Raw genomic sequence first — 20,672 nt, 5'->3', positions numbered from 1 at the left:
TTTGGCGTGCACAAGATTTGGGAAGTGCATATAATTGGGCACCTGCAGCTAAAGTTGGAAAGAAACTTCAGGGTTGATGGAGTTCAACCAAGCAAAAATGTCCAGTCACTGAACATTAAGAATGGGCACAGCAATCAATTTACACACACACACACACACACACACACACACACACACACACACACACACACACACACACACACACACACACACACACACACACACACAATTTCTGCACTTGTCTTTCATCCACATGTCTGCTTGTCTGGCCCTCCATTAGCCAGTTATTCCAATAAAATACACTATCTCATACATTATCAAATGACAGCACATTCTCACAATAATACTATACCTGTGCTGATTCTGACTCACACACTCGCACACACAGACTCACTCACACAGATGCAGGCTGGGGTAATATACCCATCATATCTGCTGGTGATGAAGGCTGCTGTCATGGGGCAGAAGGTTGTTTTATGATGGTTCATTTGGGCCTGCGTGAGGCAGCAGTGTGAGGCGATGGCAGACGAGACAGGAGGCGTGCTCTCTGTGCTCTGCTTTGTGTAAACTCTGACAGGAGCAGAGTCCCAGTGACAGACTGAAGCCAGGGGGATTTGGGAGCACCGGGCGGCTCGTTGCAAATCATTGCAAGAGTTTGAAAGGTGTTAAGATGTTAGTGGGTGTAGATGCGACTGAGAAGAGTCTGGCAAAAGTTAAATCTTTCAAGGCGGGGTTGCTGAATTGTCATGTTTTCCAGCTGATATTATAATAACTCGTAATAAGTTTTCTCGTTTGGTTTTCTCTTTTTCTTTCTCTTCTGCAGTATTATTTGATGGCTAATTAGTGCATGTGGTTTTAACTTGGAAGCACACACCCAGCACTGGAAAGGTCTTATGTCTGGATTAGCATGTCTGGCTGCGTTCACTGCTACACTCGCACCTCTCCTGAATGAGCCCTGTAATTGTTTTCCTTTCATTCATAATCAGCCCGTGTGATCAGGATCTGCATAACAAGCTCAGTCCTCGCACTTAGCCCGGTGTGAGTCTAACTGCACTGTGTCATTAATAATACATGTATGCATACATCATTAAGCTGCGTAATTAGCCTGTGTATCTTGTAAATCTGTGTGTGTAAATATGCACATGCATGCTTTGCGTGAGTTTTCCTGTGTGGGAAAATGCTCTTGTGGTGAGGTGGAGCATGAAATACGACAGTAAACACAGGCCGCTATCAGTGATAAAGCTCCGCTCCTGTTATGTGGATGTTTGACTTGTACTTTTACTGTGAGAAAACCAGAGATAAGACCTCAGAAAAACTGAAGGCAATTTGGAGAAATAATTGGGGATTGTGGAGGACAAAGCGAGCTCACGGTTGTAAGCAAGGTTGTGTTTTTGAATGAGGAAGGCTTGAACGGGTGAGGGACAGGAGGACAGGCAGCGAGAGGGATGTGGGAATGGAGGTGTTTAGGGTCTCCCTGTGGAGCGTCTCGGATATGGGAACACGGAGTCGGCCTAATGAAGCGTGGCCGCCCCTCGCTGACTTAACAGGCCTGAGATACAGGCAGGGATGTTGGGGGAACAGAGAAGTCACAGGTCTGATACTCGTCCAGTTTTTGATACAGAAAGAAAGAAAGAGCATAAGAGGATGAGAAGAGCAGGGAACACTCGTTAAAAAAAAGACTTACACCTACTGGATAAACATTTAAGGAACAAAACATTAAAATGACAGTCACGTTGTTCTGGAGGGAGACGACTGATCTTAAAAGGTTTTAAAAGATTATGTTCCTTGATGTGCGCTGGGTCATTTCTGCCGTTGTGGCTTTTGCGAAGCAGCTGATATTTCAACAGGTTTAAGAGCTGAATACTTTGTATGGGAAGAAAATCATAGTGGACTCTTAGCTATTGACGTCATGGGGTTCAATGTTGGGACCGGCAATTTTGTGGTGCCATGGCGGTGCCAGCTTTTTGGCACAAGGAGCAATGCTTTTATTTATTGAATTTTTGCATGAAACTAGTTATAGATTAGAAAGTAGCAGCGCATCAGAGGAAATGGGTGAGTGCAGAGTAATATAAAGTGGGTGTGTGATCACCTGTTTGATAGCACTGCAAACCAAGTTTCTTAGCTAAACTGTTAAAGTCTGTGGCCGTCAAACTCCATTCTCAAATTCATCCAAAATACATTCTTTCTCTGGAACCTCTCGCGCATGTACACACGATAAACCCTCGCGTGTCTCCGTTCCCTGTCACTTAAGATACCCAAACTAAGTCTGTCATTATGCTGTCATAGTTGAAGCATTACATCACCAGTCTGTCAGTCTCAGTTGATGTGCAGGCAGCCAAGTGGCGTTCCCCTGGAATAGCACCATTACACAAAGTCTTCATCATAAACCAATCATTCGGACTGCCTCTCCACTTCAATCAGACTATCCGTGGTCTGTAATGGGAAGCGGTTGGATCAGCCAGCACTCCCTGTCCTCTTGTCCCGTCTGTGACCGGCCCTGGAAGCTAAACTGGAAATGGAGATTTAAGAGCAGACACCGAGGTGGAGAACAGGAGATGTTTGTCAGCATTGCCAGTGTTTGCGCAAATGTTTCCTGTTTGGTCACCACATCCAATTGTCCTTTCCTTGCTGATTAAAATGGCTTGCTCAGTTTCCGCAGCCCTCAATCTTCTTCACTCAAATCATGAGAGAAGGCAGGTGACTGTGGGCTTGTTTTCAGCGTGCATGGGTGAAAGGTCAAGGTTGAACTAGAAAGTTTGAACAAAACATTCATGAAAAAGTGTTGATAATAAAAGCTGGATTTGGAGATTTAAAAAAATCTTTTTAATCTAACAAATCATAATGTTGATAAACTACGAAACTTGTTCCCAGTTCCAGTTCTCCTCCCCGCTCACCACCAGTAATGTTTTGCATTTTTAAATAACATTTGGAATGTCTGGCATTTGCCTCATGGTCTCCTCTCCTCTCATTACTTATTGTCACAACCTTGTTGGTTTTAATGCAGTAACAAGTCATGTTATTATTAAATTTATTTTACCAGGAAGTCCCACTGAGAGCAAAACCTGGCCACAGTTACAACTATATAACAGAAGTGTCTCTAAAAAGTTGCAAATGCAACAAAAATATAAATTCACAATATAAAAAATACAAACGCATATTTTAAAAAAACTTCCAAATATTAAACAGCTTCTCAAAAGAAACATCTGCAAGAAAGTCTCCATCACTGCATTCCTTATTATGCTTTTAAATTCACCAACAAATTTAGGCTTTTCTGTAAATTATTCCATGTTCAACATGAATAGTGAGAAAATACTGGTTTCTCGGATCTCTCAGAGCCGTAGCTAGCCTCAGGACTCTACTGCCTCCTTTACCAAATAAATGGGCATACTACACCATCTAGTGGCAGCTCACTAATGCTTAAACCCAAAGAGGACTTGAGTGTATATAATTTTGAATGACAAGCCACTCTCTGCTGAGCCAAAGGCAGAGGATTGCCATAGCAGGTAGCTCCCCCTGCTTTGTTGTAGCAGAATCTTACGCCTTCCTGACCCAACCCTGAAGGGATTTGAACCAGCGCCCTTTCATTTACCAAGCAAATGTGTATATCATTTTGAATGTCAGCTTCTAATGTCTCTTTCTCTCTTGTCTCTTTTCTTTCAGGACACTGATCCCACTATTTGATGAGGACACAGGTCTGCTTCTACTGGCTGGCATGGTAAAAATATATGCTTGAATATTAAATTTGTTGTTATTGGTTATGTTTTTAAATATCAGCTGGAATGACCACACCATTAACATCACCTCTCTGATTCTTATGCAGGGAAACACTGGGATCGATTGCTTTGAAGTCTCTTCCTCCGAGCCTTTCCTCTCTCAAGGTGAAGCTCTGTTTGTTATCTGTCTGTACAGATGTCACAACCAGTCGTCTTTCCTAGTATCCTGATCCATCTCTTCTTCTAATTCTCACATCCATAGTCAGCCACTGTCTGACGGATACCTCAACAAAAGGCGTTGCCCTGGTCCCCAAGCTTGCCTTGGATGTGATGTCCTGCGAAGTTGTGCGTGTGCTTCAGCTGACAGACAGCTGCATCCTGCCGATCAGCTATCAGGTCCCTCGCAAGGTGTGTAGATGCACAGCAATACTTACAGCTCGCAAATAAAGGTGATGGACTTATTTTAAGTTCTCCGTGTTCATTTTTTGTCTTCCAGAATTCAGGTCACGAGTTTCATGACGACCTTTACCCAGACACGGTGGGCACAACCCCAGCCATTTCTGCTGAGGAGTGGTGGAAGGGAGGGAACAAGCAGGTACGTGATCCCTATTTTCAAAAAGCTTAATCCAGTCTTCACGCTGCACAGGAAGCTCAAGCTGTTCGTTTTATTGTAGGTGGAGAGAATTAGCCTGCACCCAGACAAACGTCCCAAACAAAAGGCAGCACCAGCAAAACAGACACCTGCAAAAAAGGAAGTGGCCAGTGGAGGGAGCAAGGAGGTGAGATGCACAATTATTCAAAAGATGGGCAAAATCTCCCAATTTAAACTTGATTTTCTTTTTAAAATACCAGTGGATTGAGGATAGTAATCCCATCTCTCTTCCCCACAGGATCAAGCTCGCGACTGCTCTACCTCCAGCAGTCCTTTGAGCACTCCCAGCAGCAGCGCCGCACCATCTCGCTCTCCTTCCTCCACCTCCGGCCTCTCCTCAGGCTTTGTTCCCAGCCCCAGTCCCAGCCAGACTGCCAAGGCTTTCCAAAACCTGATGGGTAAAAACAAATTAAAAAACACAAACGCACACTCTTAATTTCTCCTTACCCATGTTGGCGTTTTATCTTTCTTTACACAGTAAGCTGTTAATATTGAATTATTGTTATTTTTTTATTCAGGGCCAACTTCCAAGTTCCGTCATATCCAGGGGACAGTCATGCACCGGGACACGCACATCACCAACATTCGTGGCCTCAACCTGACCACACCTGGCGAGTGTGACGGTTTCTGTGTCAACCGCCAACGTGTGGCAGTGCCCCTCGCCATCTCCGGGGGACAGATTGCCGTATTTGAGGTACAGCAGCAGAAGAAAAATAGAGGGATGTTGTTTAATAAAACTGCAGATCCCGTTTTCCCCTGTAGTTAGTTATATTGAGAAATTAGACATTTGTGTGCTGTATCTATGTGTGTGAGTATTTTTAATCCTTTCCTCAGCGCTCCCAGCCTGGCAAACTTCCAGATACAGCCCTGCCCACCATCCAAAACTCTGTCAATGTGGCTGACTTTGCTTGGGACCCCTTTGACACACATAGACTTGCTGTCGGTGAGTGCATATGCACTTTAGGGTAAATTGGAAGTGTCTCAGTATGTATTTAACCTGCTTGTCTCTCTCTCTGTGCATGCTAGCTGGTGATGATGCTAAGATCCGGGTTTGGCAAGTACCAGAAGGCGGGTTGAAAGAGACCCTAACTGAACCTAAGATCATCATGCAAGGTAGAGTTTTATTTATTGCAAGTTAGAAGGTATGCAGATGTTTGTACTGCGTGTTCCCTTGCAATACACTTTGCATTCCCTCCAATCTGTAGTTTACAGAAAAAGAGAGATGATCTGAGAGTGCGTGTGGTGCATTTCTCTACTGAAAAGGCAGAACTTTAGCCAAACTGCCACTGACTGCGAGCAGTCAGTTAGTAGAGAGCCTGGTGAAGGAGGTCCTAACTGCAGTGATACCAGTTATTTTGTGCTTTGGTTACATTGTGATGTTATCGACGGTACCTGAGATTGCATCAAAGTTAAAGTGAGGACATTTAAGTTTGAGTTTCAAAAGTAGTTCAAAAAGAAATTCGCACCACGCTCCTTAACAACATTACAGACAATACTGACTTCTGAGGCGACACTTTGCAGGCCACACAGAGAAAATCTACTCCATCACGTTCCACCCTCTGGCCAGTGGACTCCTGGTTTCTTCATCATATGATCTCACAGTCAGACTGTGGAACCTAGAGACCGGAAAACAAGTCAAAGTTCTCGATGGACACCAGGACCAGGTGAGTGATCAAGAAGTACATGAGGTTAAATACAGAAACACTTTGTGATTTCATTCTGTGTTTAAGAAGCCAAAGAAAATGATGCCGTATGTGCAGACTGTCTGCACCTATTTGGATATCTGGATCAGTTTCCATACAATGTCCTGATGAAAACCTGATCATCTTAAAATTCCTGATTTCTTCTTCATCTTCTCTTGTGCTCCTCTTTGTGGATCTCATCAGGTGTTTGGCATGGCGTGGAGCCCAGATGGGAAGCTTCTGGCTACAGTTTGCAAGGATGGGAAAGTTCGTATCTACGATCCTCGCAAATCCACTTCACCTGTGCAGGTGTGTATCACCAACTTTCTAGAAATGATTTGTGTTTTGTGAAAATAGGACAAATCCACACATCTGAGCCTCGTTTTTGAATTCTAGTACACTAAGAAACAGACTCCTACAACATATCGACTTGTTGTGCTCATTTCCAGCTCTATATTTGATATTCTTGGGCTCTACTACAGTAGTTTCACATGATTTACAGCTCAAAGAAATGCTTGCATGTATTTTCGCCAGGTGCTCAGATTTCCTTAAAGCCATTAAGTCGTTAAGTCTGCCTATCTGGGGACACCGACAGACACTTAAATGCTAATTTCGCTCTTCTTTCAGGAGGGCCCGGGGCCTGAGGGCCACAGGGGAGCTCGTGTGGTGTGGGTCTGTGATGGCAAGTACTTGCTGGTGTCTGGATTTGACAGGTACTGCAAATGTCAGAGAGTTTTTAAGCAGGCAGGTTGTTGGAGCACCAACGAGAAAGTCACAGGAGAACTTGTCTACTCACTCTTTTCCTTCTTCTACAGTCGCAGTGAGAGAGGACTGTACCTGTACTCTGCTAGCTCCCTGTCCTCTGGGGCCGTATCCAGTGTTCCTGTAAACGTCTCCCCTTCCACACTGATCCCATACTATGACCCCGACACCAGTGTCGTCATCCTAACTGGAAAAGTGAGCACACAAACAGAAATATTTACTCTCCATAGCCATTGTTCCATGAAATAAGATTTAACCTGACTGTGTTTCTTTGTCAGGGTGACACCAGAGTGTACATTTATGAGATCGTCCCTGAAGATCCATATTTTATTGAGTGCAGCAGTTTCAATTCTCCCGAACCACATAAGGTGTCACAATCGCTCCCTTTATGTTTCATTCATTGTTTTCCGCTTCTTTTTAAGTTAACTGGATATCGTTGAACTAAATCAAAATGTTTCCTGTTTGCAGGGTTTGGCCTTTCTGCCTAAGACTGAGTGCAATGTTCGCGATGTGGAGGTAGCTGTTGGACTGATGCTCACCAAGACAACCATAGAGCCAGTGGCCTTCAAAGTGCCAAGGGTCAAGGTGAGCCAACTGCATCACCTTGTGGCCAACTTGGAACATTACATGCTTTCCCCTCCTGATGCTTTTTCTAAAAAGTAACTGTAGCTCTTATTAGACGCTGTATACCTAATTGTGTATGGCTTTTTTGTGTCTCCAGAAAGAGTTTTTCCAGGATGATGTGTACTCAGACACAGCGGTGTGGTGGGAACCAGCACTTACTGGCTCTGCCTGGCTCTCCGGCTCCAACGACCAACACAAAAAGATCAGCTTGAAGCCTAAAGACATGACGCCAGGTGCAGGCAACGACACAAAACATATACACACATGCCCTTATCTAGCATGCCTGTCACTCCAAATCAAGATTCTTACATCTACAGTCTGCGTGTCAGCACTAGACATGTCTTGGTATGTTTATTCCCCATCCTCTAGTGAGTGAGGCCCCCAAAGAGGCTCCAGTGAGGAAATACCTTCCCTCATCTGTTTACCTGGAGGAAAAAACTGATGAACAGAAGAAAGACGAGGTGAAAAGAAGCTCAAATACTGTATACTTTTATTTCGAATAGATCTCCAAAGTTTAAGTATTTAATACTTATTCAGTACGTAATAAATTATTAATAAATGTGTGTGTGATCCAGCTTCTGAATGCCATGGTGGCTAAGCTGGGAAATATGGATGACCCACTACCACAAGAGTCCTATGAGGGGGTGGATGAAGATGAGTGGGTAAGTGAATGTGATCAAAATATGAATGTGTGACTTTGATGTTTCTTTCTTTCTGAATAAATACTGATTGGTTCAAAAATGCTGATGTTGAACTAACAGGAACACATTTAATCAGTCAGTCAACCTCAAGGAGCATCAATCTCTGCAGTTAGGAAGCGTAAACCACTGTTTCACTTGTTTTGGCTCAAATTAAAGTGACAACAGGTGCACTGTGCAACATTGTGTAACACACCCTCAACACTGGAAACTGTGCTGAGAGGCACGGCAAACAATCGGGAGAAGCCGGACAACCTGAGCAACCTGAACGAGCTGCAGGTGCCGTCTCGTATTACCAGTAATGACAGCGCAAAACTTGAGAAAAATCAGTCAGGAGTTGATAAGGAGAGCACCGTGGTGTGTCGGCACCACCTGCAAAACCATTCCCTTTTAGGCCACTATAACTCTCATCTGATTGAGCATGTGTGGGTCAAAAGGCTGCAGAGGCCTGCGTGTCATTTTCTGTCATTCCTTCCTATCCACTCTCTACTGTCCTGTGCAATAAAGGCTAAAAATGATAAAAACATCCCCTTTTTAAGGATGTCTTGTTGTTTTCTCTCCAGCGCACCTGTTTTCACTTTAATTTGCACCAAAGCAGATGCGATGCACAATGAGTCACAATAGCTTATGCATCCTAACTGGATAGATTGCTATCGCTGAAGTTTAACTGACTTTGTGTTACACTGTGACAGCCAGGTGTTCCGCTGTTTTTAGCATGGTGTTGAAGAGGTAAATTCGGATTTCTATTCCCTTGCAGCTGACCCAGAAAGCTTTATGACCAATAAACATGGATGTTCTGTCAACACTTTTTTAAATGCATTAAATAGTTTGCTGTGATTACTGTCAGACAGAAGGGTCAGTAGAGACTGAAGGTAAGTTGCAAGCCAGGGTTGTACTTTTGCTAACTTTTGTTTCTTTGTCATTTAGGACGATTAATGGGGATGTGCCTTTGGTCCAGTCGCCGTGCCAACAGCAGATAGAGGAGAACAGCTCCAGTGTTATATTGCCAGTCACTTCATCGGTGTACATCTCAGCCTACTGAGCACACACAGATTGCTGCATCATTACTGCACAATAACTCCATCATTTTTTGAAAAAAAAAACAACTCCTTATCTTCTGTACAACCTTCTGGTTTCAGTACTGTATGCATGATATCATCTGTTGATCTCTATATCATCAAATTTGATTTTTTGAAATCATTCTGGGTTAAAAACATTTTTTTGTGTGCATAAAGAAATAATATCACTCTTTTCACAGTATTAATGGGAAGAAATCACCATCCAGTACAGCAATATTTATCAGGATATACAATGAAGCCATCTCAGTCATATTGCTTTAGAACAATCATAGGAACAATAATAGTGCTATATGCTACATTACCAGTTAACTCTGAGTGCTCAAAACCAGGCCGACCCGTGGTTTACTCTCACATCAAGCAAGTTTTAAATATCACACATGTACTTTTCATCTGTTTTTCTCTCTGTGTGATCATGGTTTGATAATGTGATACACGCTGGCAGTATCCTGAAGTACAAAAAAAAAAAAAGAAAATGTTTGTTTAGGTTTACATGTCAAAAAACAACCTGTACCTACACAGTGGACCACTGCTTGTATTTTATACTGGCCAGTCATGGCAGCGTGCTCAGCTCTGCAATAAAAAATGTTATATGGCAAAAAAAAAAAAAAAGATTTTTACGTCACCCAGCTGATAAAACCAATTGTCTTCCTGTTAAGTTGGGTTAAATCCACACGCTCACACATGCACAAGCACAAGTTTAGCAGCAAAAATCCACGCTGAGGATAAAACAGGTTCGCCAGTTTTCATGTTTAGCCATGAGCTGGAGTTTCTATTTACAGCAACATTACGTTATCTTCTCTTTATTAGCTGATATTTGCCTCGGAAGCCATTCTAGCATAATTAGGTGCCAGGTACATATGATTCAATTTATGGCCAGTAGTAGTCTCATAGTTGGCGATCAAAGGTCAATACAAATAAACCACTTGCTTTTGAGTTTTAAGACAGGGCTTTATATACTTAAGGATGATTGTGTCTTTCTTTTTATTTATCGGGCAGATTAACTTTTAATTTAGACTCTTGTCGGTGTTCTGACTGTTTCGGGGATCTCCCTCATTAAATGAGCTAATTTTAGTATCTAATTTTTCCTACTAACAACTTATGATGGTGTTAATTAGACAACAGTACAGTATTAATAATTTACAATGCAGCCGTCATGTAGTTTCTTTGTAGAGCTACAGCGGTACCTTCAGTAATTCAGGCTTGATCTCACAAAGTTTGTTTACAACCTCTGATGGACCGAAATGTTTACTTTGCTTAGGTGTCGTCAGGTTTTTTGTGATGTATACTGTAAGTGCTTGTGATTCTCAAAGGCCATACTTTTTCTTCCTACTTTTGGATCAGATAAACTTGCCTTCCATTTGTTTTTATACAGTGAGTAAAGGTTTGTTTTGTTTCTGTCTTACTTTTTTCAACATTGTCTTGCAATAAACACCTTTTAAACTCATTTCTGCTTGTCTCTGTATGACTAAGAAAACTAGTCGATATGTGATTTTTTTTTTTTAAATCCCCACTAACATTTGGTTTAATGTCCCTTAGCAAGGTTTCGTTTCCATCAATAAGTTTCTGGGATAATTCTAGCTGAATTTTTGACCACTGTACTTGGCAGAATTGGTAGAGTTAGTTTAAATTGGACTTTTAAACTTTTAAATCTAATCCACAAATATAAATAGCTTTGAGATTTGGGTTTTGGGAAGGCCATTCCAGAAGTTTAATGTTAGCCTACTTTATCCTGATATGAGTTTGGAAGCATTATCCTGTTGGAACGCCCAGTAAAAGAAATCATTAAAAGCCCCAAGTACCATAAAATTCATGCCCATGATGGTTAACAGTAGCTGCAGTTAAACTGTATTTGCAGCTTCAGTTCATTATAACTTCATATGTACTTTATTTTGTTTGGCCTGACTTTTTCCGTCCTGTGTTAATTCACATCACCATTTTTTCTTGTGAGTCAAACAGTTTATAAGCTGCGTTTTTCAACATACAGTTATTTTTTTAGCACTTAAGTTATTGAATTCTTTTATTGCTAATTATACAGTGTCAAGGAACATTTACCAACATATTTATTTTAATCAGTAGAGTTTAGTCATGTATACTCGTTTAATTTTATCGTCTTACTGTTTTGAATGAAAACTGCACTTTGACTTCCCGACCAGCAGGTGTCAGTGTTCAATTTTTCTCCGTCCAGCCGAGCCGTCTTCAATTTGATATTGTCGACTCTTCCTTGAACTCTGACCTGTCTGTAACCTTCAGCGTGCATGTGAAAACAGAAGAGACGTGCTGTTAGCTGAAGCTTTATTAATATTATTATTGTTGTTATTATTATATCATGGTAAGAGTACATTTGATACTTTTTGTGTTAATGTGCCAACACTGTTAGAGACTGCGGTTATTCCGGAAGCTTCCCTTGTGTGTTTGTCGCACATAAGACGTAAGACAGCTGTGCCTCCTCTTCACTGAGAGGTCTTTAATTTGATTTAGGGTTAAATTTAAACAGTTTTTAGTAAAGTCACATCCAGAAAGGATGTAGACGTGTGTGGAAAGCGTGTCGCTGTTTACAGATGTAATGCAGGTGTTGTTGACTGTGTTCTGGGTGTTTTTTGTGATTAACTCCGTCATTCCTGATGTTTTTTTTTCTCCTGTTGTAGGCTAAATATCTCGCACAAATCGTGGTGATGGGAGTTCAGGTGGTGGGACGTGCATTCGCTCGTGCTTTGCGACAAGAATACGCAGGTATGACCCGGAGTTAGTCGATTATTCGATTCTTGCGCAGAATACATTGTTACAAAGTACTAACCTAGTTTAACACCTGGCATAAGGTAATATAAGAAGTATCAGTTTACTTTCAGTAATATAGGGCCACACCCTGGCTGTAAGGTAAATTGTGCACACCATTATAGTTTTAGTTACCTTAGAAGCACATTTTGTAATTTTCAGACAAATGTTGCACACAAAGTCACAAGTCTGATCAGCATTTTTTTTTAATCACCATTACATGTTCACTGGCCTCATGTCTGCCTTTAATTCTTCATGGCATAGGTTCACGAAGCTGCTGTAAATATTCCTCAGATCAGTTCTCTATTGGATTTAGATCTGAGGACTGTTGGAAGCAGGGAGGGATGGACATGGTCAGCAACAATACTAAATTAGCAGCCGGTGTTGTCTTCTGCTGCTGTAGCTCACCTGCTTCAAGCTTTGATGTGTCCTCTGCCTACCTTAGATCTAATGAGTGATTCTTTGAATTACTGTTGCTTTCCTGTCAGCTCAAAGCAGTCTTCCCATTCTCAATGTTGATGGCCTCGGGCATCAGCCAAGTACTTTCACCTAGACATCAGCCTGGATATTTTCTCATTTTTTAACATTCTCCGTAAACCCTACGTATGGTTATGTGCGAAAATCATAGTAGATCAGCATGCAATATTTGAACTTCAGCATGTCATCTTGACCACATCTGCATGTCTCAGTGCATTGAGTTGTTGCCATGTAATTGGCTGATTAGATAGATCCTGGCGTTAATTAATGGGAACTAATGTACCCAAGTGGCAGGTACTGTAGGTGTATGTGTGTCTGTGTGCATGTGAATCACATTTGTTTTTGTTGTGTTTTGCTACACAGCCAGTCAAGCTGCAGCGCAGGCCAGGGGCCGTTCGGGTCAGGAGTCGGCCGCAGCCTCCAGCATCACTGGAATTAGTTTGCAAGAGGCCCAGCAGATCCTCAATATCTCCAAACTTAGCCCTGAAGAGATTCAGAAGGTACAGTCACACTAGTGATCCTTTTAGATCCTTTTAAGGTTGAAATTGGTCTGGAGATCTTAGAAGCTTTTTTTTTTTAAAATACCATCTGATGTGGAAGCTTTTTACTCTTACACAGTTATTAAAACAAATACAGTAGTTTGGTTAGTTTACCGTCAAAGACTGCATGGAAGGTAAACCATCTCTAAAGTGGTCATCAAGTAATGGAATTTTTTTTTAGCGTTTGCTTAACACTAGAACACTAACATCGGGTATATTTTACATGACAATTCCCATCAACAATACATGGCAAGCTGAAGTACTTTTCTTTTACTTCTGAATCTCTGATGTCATGTCACTGATGTGATTTGATAGAATATTTGGTTAAAAAGTGTGTGTTTCTGCTGGGAATAATTAAATGGAGTCAGATGCTGTCACTAGAATACTAACACTGAAGCATTTCTCTTCACCAGAACTACGAGCACCTTTTTAAAGTCAATGACAAGTCAGTGGGCGGTTCCTTTTACCTACAGTCAAAAGTAAGTGCTCTAAACGTGCATTCACTTTCACTTTCCAGACATTTTTTTAAATGTGTACAGTTAAGGCAGCATGAACATAAAAATTGGTACATTGTTTTTGCTTGTCTAAAGATGAAATCAGCACCAAAAAATAAAAAAATAATTAAAAAGTACAATTTTATACCTGTAGGTGTCAGAGTTTTGAGTCTCAAACTCAGATCTTTCTTCTGCCAGATATTGTGAAGACAGAACTAGCTGTTCTAAAAGGTTTTTTAAACTGTTGCAAAAGGCATTTTCACCCTTTTATTGCTGTTCTCTTGGGTTCTGATGATGCAACGACGAATCCAAACAAACCAAAAGGAATCTCTACCAAGAGGCTGAGAACATTCGCTCCACTTATTGGTCAGATGTGTCTGAGAACTGAGGAAGTATCGAAATAAAAGATATATATCATGTCAATTTAAAGTGGCACAACATCAGAGTTGGCATTTGCTCATAATGGTGGAAATGATAGAAATACACCAAAACCATAACTTTGCTCTTTGTGTTGAATTTCCGCTCATTCACACTTTGCTTGGGGAAAACACTCAGCAGAATAAAGTAGTTCATGTTGATCATGTAGCACAGATCATGTGACGGTTGCAGGTTTCAGTGCCCTGCCTTCTTCCACAATACAAAGTTAACTGGTCATACGAGCTGTTTAGTTCCTGAGGGAAAACTAACCAGTCTGATCAGACTGAACTAAAGAGTGATGATGTTAAATGACTCTGATGCTGACAGATTCCCTCAGAAACTGTTTATTCTCAGAGATGCTGTTTGTGTTCAAAATACCTGTTTTAAGGCTAAAGACAGAAAAGTCACTATGGGGCAGATTTCACTGGCTGACTGGTCAGATCGGACCAAAGTCCATGTTTGAAAGCTCAGTGTTTTTTTTCGCTCTCAGGACCAGCCTGATAGTTTCTATGACAGATGTGCAAATACAAACTTCTCACTCCTATTTTAGTCTTCTCATTGAATATCAAGTAACACGTGGGTGGAGTCGACTCTTTGTAATGAGTAATGTTTGACGTTCAGTCAGTTGCTCTGTACTTCCTCTTTACTGTGACTAATTTGTATTTTAAAAACATTGAAGTCACGTCTTTCTCTTTGTCATCACTGTTATTGTTTGTGTGTAGGTGGTGCGAGCAAAAGAGCGTCTGGACGAGGAACTAAGTATACAGAAAAAAGAAGAAAAGCAGCAATCACAGCAGAACACGGAAACATGAAGGACAAAGCGATGCCCGGTCTTTCCTCTCCCCATCCTCTGTAAATTATAACCCAATTAAAAGTCTTCTCCTTTTCTCTAGTTTTGACTTTGTGACACTTTTTTTTTCCAAGCAATGAGGTGCAAAAAAGGAAACTATAATTCTAAACATACAATTTTAGCTTATGTGCTGAATTTAACTGCATCGAGTTGAATGTTAATCAGGTTATTCTGGGTGGGTTTTCACCTGTTTTAATGTATATGTGAGATAGAAATGAAAATGCACACAGAAGTATCAAATGCAGCTTTATTAAACATTTTTTTGTTTTCATTGACATTATTATCAATATCGTAATAAAATTCCTCTAAAACAGGAGCACGCCGCTATGTTGTACCAATTGGAGACTTTTACAACTCTAAAATTCTGCATGTTCGACCATAGAACATGACGCCAGGAAAAAAAAAATATATTTTCATATAATCATTTTCTTTTTCATAGTGTATAACTTCTATATTTACCTATAATAATAAAAAGGCACTTGGAAAAATTAAAATACTGACATAATATCTCACAAATGTGCAAAAAAACAGAACTTGGAACAGGCCTTGCGTGGCCTTAGTCTTATCATTAACCCTTTGTGCAACGCCGTAGCGCTTTCGGTCAGCGGCACCCCTTTTACCCTGACCCGACTCGCTGACAGCTTTTTGCCCTGGATTTCAGCTCCACGCGTCTCAACGTGAAGTGTTAAAATCTGCAGGAACGCGTACCACTTTTTCTTTTTATGCTATATGAAAAATAAGATTTTAGAATTCAGACATTTTAGCGACTCCGAATGACTTTTTACAATGACTTTGTTCCCAAAAACAACCGACGAATAACGCACTACGCTGAGAAAAGACGTGACAGCATCACCTTATCTACACTCGCTATAAAGGGGGGAGGGGGGCGGTTTATTACAGGCTGAGCTCAAAGGGTTAATGGATCGTACAGCTTATTTAATATTAAAGATGGGTGGACCCTGGAAGGATCCGTGTCAGTATCGTTCAGACTTCTGCAGCCACGCAGAGTCTCTGTCCCTGGCTTTGACCAGCAAGAGGAAGAGACAGACAGGGGAGGTGGAGGAGGAAGAGGAGAGCCGCAGCATCTGTGGGTTTCACTGTTGCCATGGAAACCGTGTCTAGCCTACTTAACACCTGTTTTGGTGACATCACACGCCAGGATTGTCCACTCAAAGAGCGAGAAATTCTTTTCAATTCAATGCCCACCCGGACTCCAAAGACAGGCCAATGGTGTGTGTGTGGTGTTTTTTGGGGGGGGGGGGTCTCTGAGATAATAATGACTAACAAAATTACTGAGGCAGAAACACAGGTAGGCTGTGAATCCTGGTGGACCTGTGGGCAGCACAAACTCAGGCACGGGGGTTTATACTTTTGTTTGCTGTGAAAGTGGCCTTTTTACTATCCCTGTCAAAACAAGAAAAGCTTTTTGGCCGGGAGGTGGGGGAGTTGAGCCTGTAGGTTTAATCTATAAAAAAAAAAGAAAGAAAAAAGCCCAGAGGGCAGCTAGAGTTCAGTGGCCTAGTTTTCTGCAGGCTGGTATGCCTCTGAGTGGCTGCCACATTGGGCACAGCACAGCGACTTCAGAGCTGAGAGGGCCGTTTGCTGGGGTAGGTGGCCAGATGGAGAGTGGCTGCGCTGCACAGCCATCCTCCACTGGCATACAGCCTCTGCTCTCATCTCTCCCCGTCCCTTGTCTATTCATTTATTCATTCAGCCAAGCCTTTCTCTTTGCTCTCACGCTCTCTCAGTGCTGCCCAACATTTCACAGTCAGATGTTTTCCTTTTTGTTGTTTTTTTGTTTCGGATACTCTCTCAATAAAGACATTTATTATGCTCACACTCCCTCAGTGGCACACACCGGTGTGTTTGTCTTGGAGGACTGTAATGTCAAAGCAGTGGTTCCAACCTTTTGGCTTAAGACAAAAGGGATCAAATCTGCAGTTATGGCCTCGAAATCAGGGTTGCCAGGTTTTGGTAGAATTTTAGAGTTTTGGAAGTGCTGCCTCTTGTTTGTTCTGCATGAAAATTGCACACATCATTCATTTGAACCCAAACCTACTGAACAGATTACAGATCACTGTGTCTGCCACCTTGTCTTTTTGCACAGTGTATGGTCTTAGTCTTAATATATGTTCAGCAGATCCCCCAAACACTGATACCGTTCCTTACAACACGGTTTCATTTTAACTCTAAGAAATTTAACAGCGTCGCCCTTTACATATCAATAAAGACGTTGTTTGACGATCATTAGAGCAGGTTCTATGTTTTTTTCCAAGGGTAGCCTTGGTAAGCTGTATAGGCAGAGCTCACTTCTGATTCAAACCCAGTCATTTTGCTCTGGAAGCAGATCTGCAATATGACAGAAAAGACTCAGATCAAAGAGAAACAAAGGTTACCCATAGAAGGCATCCAAGGGGGAGGAGTTAAGGAGTTTGTGACACTGTATAGGAAACCACACTGAGGACTTAACTGTCTCTGTGAGGTTACGCTCGGGAAAGGCAGTGTGTTAAAGTACATGATAACATACTACAATGGAAAAAATTGGCCATAGGTGTGAACAGTGGTCTGTCTCTCTGTTAGCCCTGTGACAGACTGGTGAGCTGTCCTTTTGCCCAGTAAAAGCTGGGATACACGCCAGCACCCCTACTAATCCTGAAGAGGATGGATGGGTGGATGGCAGCACTAGATGATAGAGATCACTTGAATTATTAAAATGATTCTGAGGGGCAAAAGAATCACACTGGATTCATTATTCTAGAAAGACTAAAGATTATTCACATATAGGTCTAATGGCAAAATAACGGGCTGGCAAACAGACTTAGTGTCATCCACTGATCTACTGAAGCATTTTTAAAGTTTTTAAAAATTATTACCCGACCCTTCAGATTTATAATAATATCCCTTTTGTCTCCCAGATGTCAGATTGGGGACCACTGCTGCTGGAAAACCAACCAAAGCTCTCCCTCTCTTCGACTCTTCGACCTCTCGAAAGACTCATCCTCGACAGCAGAAAGCTGATTTGCAGAGAAGCCATGACAGAACACAAGAAGCATCTTCAACATTAGAAAAAATGTCTCGTCTGAACAACAGCAAAACAAAAAGAGAGAGAAAAAAAACACGAAACAGCAATAACTAAATGTATCGCCCCCTTGGATAAAGTGATGAAAAAAGGAGACAGCCAATGAAGCGGAAGGAGAGGGGAGAGATGGAGGAGTGAAGAGAGAGGAGGGCTGGGGTTTATGTCAGTCTCTTGAGGGAATGTTCCTTGTGTTATGATCCTCCTCTCCCGCTCCTCGACCTCTCTCTTCTGTGCACGCAGCAATCAAAGTCAGTGTCACGGACAATTACTGAGCGACAGGCGTCTGGAAGGACCCACAGCAGGAAAAAAAACCGGACTGAGAGCAAAACAACTGATCAAAGAACCGTGTAACATTTCATAAGAACACACAAGGGATATAGTTTGTGATAAGTGCATGTCGACAGCTTTATCAAACCATGAGAAGTTTCCCAGAAGTTAAATGAGTCTTTTTTTGTTGTTGTTTTGTCCATTTTTGCCCCTTTGGACAGAGTAAATTGAGGCAGTTTGCAATAGTGTGGCTTCATATTCAGTCCAGCTGTATGTGGCACTGAGTGCACAACACCCCCCCGCCCAAACACACCTCCACCCCTCCTCTGTGGCACAATGTGAACATCCCGCTTGCAGTTTTCCAGGTACTTTTGGCACAGCGTGAAAACTTGTTGAACTCAGGACAAATATTCGACCGACGGCTCCGGGTTGGACCTCGACTGGACGACCACCTGTTTTTCACAGCTGGTTTTGGGTCGGGTTACTTAAAAAAAAAAAAAAAAAATACAAGACAGTAGTGTTTATCGCCACAGTGGCCCTTTCATACGCAAGATGGCCGTGTTGATTCAATTACGAGAAAGCAGCTGGACAATCCAAGAGAAAAAACAGTGCTAGTTCTGTAAAAGGCAAGCAGGATGTCGTGTGTGTCACGTCCTACTAGGAGGGGGGTTGGAGGGTGTCGGCTACACCACAGTGCCTTAAATCTCACTTGAAAATCGATTGGTGATTGCCAGGTGATGTAACACCGTTTGTCTATGTTATGTCCTCAGTTTGCTCCGTGACCCTAAAAGCCCCTAGTCTGCACACCTCGTACACATTCTGGTGGACTAGGCTGGTCTGTGTTGGTCACCCTCTCCCCAAACTGGGGACAGATTGTCAATAGTTAGCAGCAGTTTTGAGGTTTCGATACTATAGCCAGTTGACGCTATTATTCGCTGTGTTTAATGGTCTCGTCACCCCGCACAAATACATTTGAGTTCACTTGCTTTGGTTTGGCAAGCTTGTCTGGATCATATTAATCACAGCGTCCTGCGAGAAATAGGTCAAAACTTTAAAGTGATTTGAGAATCCCCCTGTTTGCCTAAATGTGAGCGCGTCACTTATTTTATGTGTGTGTGTGTGTGTGTGTGTGTGTGTGTGTGTGTGTGTATCTCACTGCGAAGCTGGAGGCACACTGTCAAAGTACAGTCTTATAAATACTTGTCAATGAAGGAGGACTTTTGTAAGAACACAGAGCACTAAGACTGTCACTTTCATGGTCCTTGTCCATAGAAACAGCAAACAGGAATGAGTAGAGTATAAAATAAGAGAGGAAAGAGGAGCCTGTTGTAAGGCCTTAGCCATACAAGTTTCCTGAACAGAGCATTTGGGCCTCAAGTTTAGTTTTTTGCCAACAATGCGATAGCCTTCCGTTGCACGCTCATTCTTGTGAGGTGCAGTATTTTCACTTGTTTTGCTGATTGCCGATTTGATAAGTATGCTTTTATTCTTTAAGTGTCTCTATCCCAATGCATTGCCTGGATTTGATTGTGCGAGCCAATCCCTATCACCTTTGACTGCCCAGACCCTCACTATGGCATTGACCCTCCCAGCCCGACCCCCTGAGCTCTTCTGGAATGTGTGTTAGTAAAACGTGTGTGTGTGTGTGTGTGTGTGTGTGTGTGTGTGTGTGTGTGTGTATCAGTTGACCACAGCTGGCTTGAGCACCACAGTGCCTGGGGGGATGACGACCCAGGACAAAGGATCATGAGACCCTCCTGTGGAGAGGTTCAGGGCCCCCCCAGTCACCTCATTCTCTGCCTCCTCTCCTTTGCCCTTCTTTGCATGGTGGTTCTGGGCCCCGCACTCGGATGCGGGCCCCAGAACCGGCACCATCGGCAGGCCCAGGGCCGAGGAGGGAAACGCGGGGGAGAGAAGATGGGACTTTGTGAGACCCAGCGGGGAGCCGTTGAAAGAGAGGATGGATGTTCCTCCCAAGCTGCCAGGAGGGGAGTTGGCACAGCCCAGTGTGCTGAGGTCCAGGGGCCGAGAACTGAGTGGGGACAGGGGCAGGCTTCCACCCAGGCCCTGCAGAGCATGGCCTCCCAGGAGAGCAGCCGCTGCCCCTGGGATTATAATGTGGGCTCCACTCAAATAGGACAACTCTGAATCTTTCCCACCACCACTAGTAAACCCCCCGCTCTGACTTCCCTTTAACAGGGAGCCCACTCCACCTGAGGAGCCCTGCTCCTGAGTCACAAAGTGGCCGTGGGCTTTGATGTGCTTGCGGAGAGAGCTGGGATCTGTGTAGCGCTTCAAGCAGCCCACCATCTTGCAGTAGTAGGGCTTGTCCACATAGTGCGTGCGTGTGTGTTTGAAGCGGTCGCTGGAGTTGGAGTAGCGCTTGTTGCAACCCTCATACGGACAAATGTAGGGCTTTTCACCTGCAGGGGGAGAGATGATACAGATGTTTAGATTCATTCAGAAAATCTTAAAAATCTACTCCACAAAAACAAAAGCCTTTGTAGGAATTAAGTAGAGACTTTATATGAAGGATTTCACAGCCTCAAGCTGAATGTTTTTGCAGT

General features: G+C 42.7%; 3 protein-coding genes across 5 annotated transcripts in view; 2 read left to right on the top strand and 1 right to left on the bottom strand.

Moving 5' to 3' along the window:
- The window catches only part of coro7 (coronin 7), a 107,866-nt gene extending 97,212 nt beyond the window's left edge, over nt 1-10,654 (top strand). The window contains exons 10-28 of the mRNA XM_085454243.1: nt 3,661-3,715; nt 3,821-3,878; nt 3,976-4,121; nt 4,210-4,308; nt 4,388-4,492; nt 4,604-4,763; nt 4,884-5,059; nt 5,200-5,308; nt 5,392-5,478; nt 5,887-6,029; nt 6,252-6,356; nt 6,675-6,760; nt 6,863-7,004; nt 7,088-7,177; nt 7,278-7,394; nt 7,531-7,666; nt 7,803-7,894; nt 8,009-8,095; nt 9,059-10,654. Of these exons, the coding sequence (XP_085310369.1) occupies nt 3,661-3,715; nt 3,821-3,878; nt 3,976-4,121; nt 4,210-4,308; nt 4,388-4,492; nt 4,604-4,763; nt 4,884-5,059; nt 5,200-5,308; nt 5,392-5,478; nt 5,887-6,029; nt 6,252-6,356; nt 6,675-6,760; nt 6,863-7,004; nt 7,088-7,177; nt 7,278-7,394; nt 7,531-7,666; nt 7,803-7,894; nt 8,009-8,095; nt 9,059-9,067 (2,002 nt within the window). The 3' untranslated portion in view covers nt 9,068-10,654. The remainder of the gene's footprint in view (nt 1-3,660; nt 3,716-3,820; nt 3,879-3,975; nt 4,122-4,209; nt 4,309-4,387; nt 4,493-4,603; nt 4,764-4,883; nt 5,060-5,199; nt 5,309-5,391; nt 5,479-5,886; nt 6,030-6,251; nt 6,357-6,674; nt 6,761-6,862; nt 7,005-7,087; nt 7,178-7,277; nt 7,395-7,530; nt 7,667-7,802; nt 7,895-8,008; nt 8,096-9,058) is intronic.
- A 764-nt stretch (nt 10,655-11,418) lies between these two features.
- pam16 (presequence translocase associated motor 16) lies at nt 11,419-14,801 on the top strand. 2 transcript variants are annotated; one of them, XM_085454251.1, is made up of 5 exons: nt 11,419-11,539; nt 11,856-11,940; nt 12,823-12,959; nt 13,412-13,477; nt 14,632-14,801. In XM_085454251.1, exons 1-5 carry the CDS (start codon nt 11,537-11,539, stop codon nt 14,719-14,721), a joined length of 381 nt encoding a protein of 126 aa, XP_085310377.1. In that variant the 5' UTR covers nt 11,419-11,536; the 3' UTR covers nt 14,722-14,801. The 2 variants fall into 2 exon arrangements, with proteins under 2 accessions (XP_085310377.1, XP_085310378.1); XM_085454252.1 differs by lacking the exon at nt 11,419-11,539 and adding an exon at nt 11,649-11,770.
- A 191-nt stretch (nt 14,802-14,992) lies between these two features.
- The window catches only part of glis2b (GLIS family zinc finger 2b), a 31,784-nt gene continuing 26,104 nt past the window's right edge, over nt 14,993-20,672 (bottom strand). For both annotated transcript variants that reach the window (XM_085454246.1, XM_085454247.1), the window contains exon 7: nt 14,993-20,528. In XM_085454246.1, coding sequence (XP_085310372.1) covers nt 19,786-20,528 — 743 coding nt within the window. In that variant the 3' untranslated portion in view covers nt 14,993-19,785. The remainder of the gene's footprint in view (nt 20,529-20,672) is intronic.

This window comes from Copadichromis virginalis, linkage group LG4 (assembly GCF_057382275.1).
Source record: "Copadichromis virginalis isolate Kocher_CV1m ecotype Utaka linkage group LG4, C_Virginalis_male_GT1.1, whole genome shotgun sequence".
Lineage (NCBI taxonomy): Eukaryota > Metazoa > Chordata > Actinopteri > Cichliformes > Cichlidae > Copadichromis > Copadichromis virginalis.
Note: the sequence above shows the minus strand (reverse complement) of the source record. Positions and strands in the feature narration are given on the sequence as shown.